The 4370-nt window shown below is 40.6% G+C and overlaps 1 protein-coding gene across 1 annotated transcript in view; it reads left to right on the forward strand.

The window, feature by feature from the left end:
• The window catches only part of ints11 (integrator complex subunit 11), a 15330-nt gene that overhangs the window by 8880 nt on the left and 2080 nt on the right, over positions 1-4370 (forward strand). Inside the window, exons 14-16 of the mRNA XM_034876821.1 lie at positions 1118-1179; positions 1338-1480; positions 2261-2390. Coding sequence (XP_034732712.1) covers positions 1118-1179; positions 1338-1480; positions 2261-2390 — 335 coding nt within the window. The remainder of the gene's footprint in view (positions 1-1117; positions 1180-1337; positions 1481-2260; positions 2391-4370) is intronic.

A 4370-nucleotide genomic window follows, 5' to 3' on the forward strand; every position in this document is an offset into this window, starting at 1 on the left:
ACACACACCTTCCAAAGAGTTCCACTTTTGTCTCATCTGTCCACAGAATGTTGTCCCAAAAGTCTTGGGGATCATCAACATGTGTTGTGGAGAAATTGAAACGAGCTTTGATGTTCTTTTTGCTCAGCAGTGGTTTTCTCCTTGGAACTCTGCCATGCAGGCCATTTTTGCCCAGTCTTTTCCTGATGGTGGAGGCATGAACGCTGACCTTAACTGAGGCAAGTGAGGCCTGCAGTTCTTTGGACGTTGTTGTGGGGTCTTTTGTGACCTCTTGGATGAGTCGTCGCTGCGCTCTTGTGGTAATTTTGGGCGGCCGGCCACTCCTGGGAAGGTTCACCACTGTTCCATGTCTTCGCCATTTGTGGATAATGGCTCTCACTGTGGTTCGCTGGATTCCCAAAGCTTTGGAATGGCTTTATAACCCTTTCTAGACTGATAGATCTCAATTACTTTCTTTCTCAATTGTTCCTGAATTTCTTTGGGTCTCGGCATGATGTGTAGCTTTTAAGGATCTTCTGGTGGACCTTACTGTGTCAAGCAGCTCCTATTTAAGTGATGCCTTGATTGTGAACAGGTGTGGCAATAATCAGGCCTGGGTGTGGCTAGAGAAATTGAACTCACGTGTTGACAACCACAGTTATAGTATGTTTTAACAAGGGGGGCAATCACTTTTCCACACAGGGCCATGATGGTTTGGATTTTTTTTCACCTTTAATAATAAACACCTTCATTTACAAATTGCATTTTGTGTTTACTTGTGTTGTCCTTGACTATTGTTTCAATTGGTTTGATGTTCCAAAACACTTAAGTGTGACAAACATGCAAAGGAACAGGAAATGAGGAAGGGGCAAACACTTTTTCACACCACTGTAATACTAACCTCTTCAATCGACCGTTGTTTAAATGACTGTAGTACAGAAGGATTCCGGATTGGGTCGTCGGGTCAGGTATCCCCTGTTTCCCATTTTATCATTATTGCCCTCTGAACCTTTAAAACTATGTGGAGTTATAAAACTGGTATAGAAAATTCAGCACTCACACCCAAATCTACGCCTATATTTGTTTATGATTATTTACTTGTTTATGTAGTCATTTATAAACCATTCTTGTGTTGAAGGGCCACTTCCTGATCCCAAAAAACCTCGCACCATGCATGGAACCCTGATCATGAAAGAAAACGTAAGTGCACACAGTGCAGGAGGAAGTCTTCCGCCCTTGGACTTTCAAAATGCTTTTTTGACCTTTACGTTGAATCGGTTGCAGTCTAGTGACATTTGCACGGTTACCGCGATTGACAGATGTTGCCGTAACCCCTGCTTGTCTTTCCATAAACACAGAGTATGAAGCTGGTGTCGTCGGAGCAGGCCCTGAAGGAGCTGGGCCTCAACGAACATCAGTTACGCTTCACCTGCCGCGTGCAGCTCCAGGACCCACACAGCGACCCCGACACACTTAACAGAATCTACACACACCTCAAGAGGTGAGCGGAGCTCTGCAGGAAGGGCAGGGTCACTGACCTTCTGCATCTATTTACTAATCTACATCCACCCACATCACCCACTTTCTCTATCTTCCCCCTGTTAACCACATCCCCCTTTTTTCTTTTTGACAGGGTCTGGTGTCTATTTTCTTTGTAATTATTGTACCATATTTGTGATATACTTTAGGATGCACACTATGTGTCATTTCAGTTTTCTGAGACTTGATTGATGATTTTGCAGCTTATTTCCTTAATTCCTTGGTGCATGTGCTGTGAGAGATGTTTAACCTATGTATCATATTTCTGTTGCATGTTCTAACCCTTGTATGGGATTCGGGGATCAAATTGACCCATTTCAAATTTTTACAAGAAGAAAAATGGTACAAGTAAAAAAGATTCTACCTGAAAATCAACGGCCTTACCTTATTTTCTGTAACAAACATGTATTCCTGACTCAATTCAGAAAATTATTCTAAATAGGACCACCTTTGTTTTTCCATAGTTAGATTTTTAGCAACCTTATGACAAAAAACAAATCGCACTTCGTGATTCCATTCCATTTTTTACTGTGTTCTAGTAGAGACTGATTGGATTCCCTAAACCTACTGTACATGTTTTCTCAATTGTTTGCAATTGAGATAAAGCCAATATTTGTTAATAGATTACTAAGTAAAGTTTTATTTCAGAATTTCCCGAAAGTGAAGACAACACAAGGGTTCCTTTCCGCTGCATTTTGAACATTTAAGATCTATTTTTTTTTTTTGCATTTCTTTGCTTCAGCGTGTTAAAAGGTTACACCATCCAGCACCTCCCCGATGGCACAGTCATGGTGGAGTCTATTGTCATCAAAGTCTCCTCCTCTGCTGAAGACCCTAACACCAAGGTCCTGCTGCTTTCATGGAGTTATCAGGTAAAAACTGGTTAATTTTTACAATGGCATCAAAATGCTTTTTATTTTTTTTGACTACCTTGCACATCACTGCTGTTTTGAGAGCAGTTCAGGTTTTTATTGATCCACAAGAGGAATTACTTTTGCCAGCATGGCGGCATAAAATGACAACCCAATGAAACCATTAAACAGCCCAACAGGTTTCTGTTGCAGGTCAAATATAAGGTCATTACAATATATATGAGAAAATAATAATAATACAATGTCTGGTTTTGACACCCTCTTATCTTTGCAATTTTTAAGTAGGCAGATTTTAAATTTATCTCGGTAATGGTTGCTGTGTTTGCTGAGACTGGGCTCTGTGGTACAACGGTTGCCTGCCAAATGAAAGGTTGGTGGTTTGATCCCTGGCCCTGCAGTCCCATGCCAATGTTTCCTTGGGCAAGACACTGAATACCGAGTTTCCTCTGATGCCGCCCCCCCTCGGAGTGTAAATGTGTGTGTGCTTGTGTATCTGAGGAGCAGGTGGCACCTTGTACGGCAGCCTCAGCCACAGTGTATGAATGTGTGTGAATGGTGAATGGTTCCTACTCTATGTAAAAGCACTTTGAGTAGGCGTCGATACTAGAAAAGCACTATATAAGAACAGTCCATTTACATTTATCTTTGCATTTATTTTTTGTAATAAAAGGCGGATTTTGAATAAAGATTGGTAATGGTCGCTGTGTTCAAGCATAATGTGTCTAAGGGATGTTAAATAAAAAGGGGCCTTGATTTAAGAAACAGACCTTGTTTAAAAATAAGTGGGCCTTGAATTATCTGCTGTGGTACTCCATACAATATACTATTTGTTGACTGTTCTGGAGACAAACTCTCCTAAGTAGAAAAAAGTAGTTCCTATCATGCAGATATCCCACCTATGATTCCAGTTTTTCAAATAAGATGTTGGGATCTGCAGTATTGAAGGCAGCACTGAGATCTAGAAGCACAAGAATCCTTTATGCTGTGAAAACTCTGACGGATTAAAACAGCTCAAAAAGGCCATAAGTCGTATGCTAATTGTAGAGTTGATCAGAAACAAGCACCAAGGTATTTCATTCGTCTCTACAGTATCCACTTTTGGCCCTTTAACAATGGTCTGAAAAGGTTTTTGTGACATGTTTAGACAAAATCCTGTGAGGATAAAATAAAGTATGCGGTTTTGTGCCCTCAAGGTGCTTACTGAGACAGCTGAGCAACTGTAGCGGCTGCATAATAATACACCCCCCCCCCCCCCCCCCCCCCCCCCCCCCCCCCCGGGGCAAAAAGTAGTAGTAGGCAACGAGTCACAAAAGTTGCAACGAATTTGCTCCCTGTTCGTGGAGCATGGTGGTAAGATTTATTTACTTTCGGTTGATTCGGGGGAAAATACGAATCCCAATTTGTTTAGCTTAGAATTCATATCACGATTCTCTGCCACGATCTCACAAAGTGTAATGTTGATTGCCCAAATGAACAATGACAAAACAAAACAAAGTAGCAGTACCAAATATAGATATTTTTTGGCACATATGGCACATTACTCATCACCCCAAGCCTGTAAACAGAGGTTTCAATCAAGAGAAGGGGGAGCATTAAAACCTATTTCATACAGTCTATGATTAAAACTCACAGAAGAAAGTAGTAGCGTTTGTGATGCAGTCGGCTCATATAATTAAATGAGAATCAAAGTCATAAAAAAAATCAAATTTAAATACAAATTAAATTAAATGCAGGCCTACTCTCCACTGTCCAGCCAACCTGAGGATTTATTGTGATGTGAGACTAGCTATTGTCTTAGATTTTAGGTTTTAGATATGGTAATATGATGAAGTGTGGTCTCTTTGTAATTTTCTAAACTTAACAGACTGTTGTAACTTTTGTATTTGCCTTCACCCACTTATTCATTACAGTGGGTACGGAAAGTATTCAGACCCCTTTAAATTTTTCACTCTTTGTTTCATTGCAGCCATTTTCCAAAAA

Source organism: Etheostoma cragini, chromosome 7, assembly GCF_013103735.1.
Source record: "Etheostoma cragini isolate CJK2018 chromosome 7, CSU_Ecrag_1.0, whole genome shotgun sequence".
Classification (NCBI taxonomy): domain Eukaryota; kingdom Metazoa; phylum Chordata; class Actinopteri; order Perciformes; family Percidae; genus Etheostoma; species Etheostoma cragini.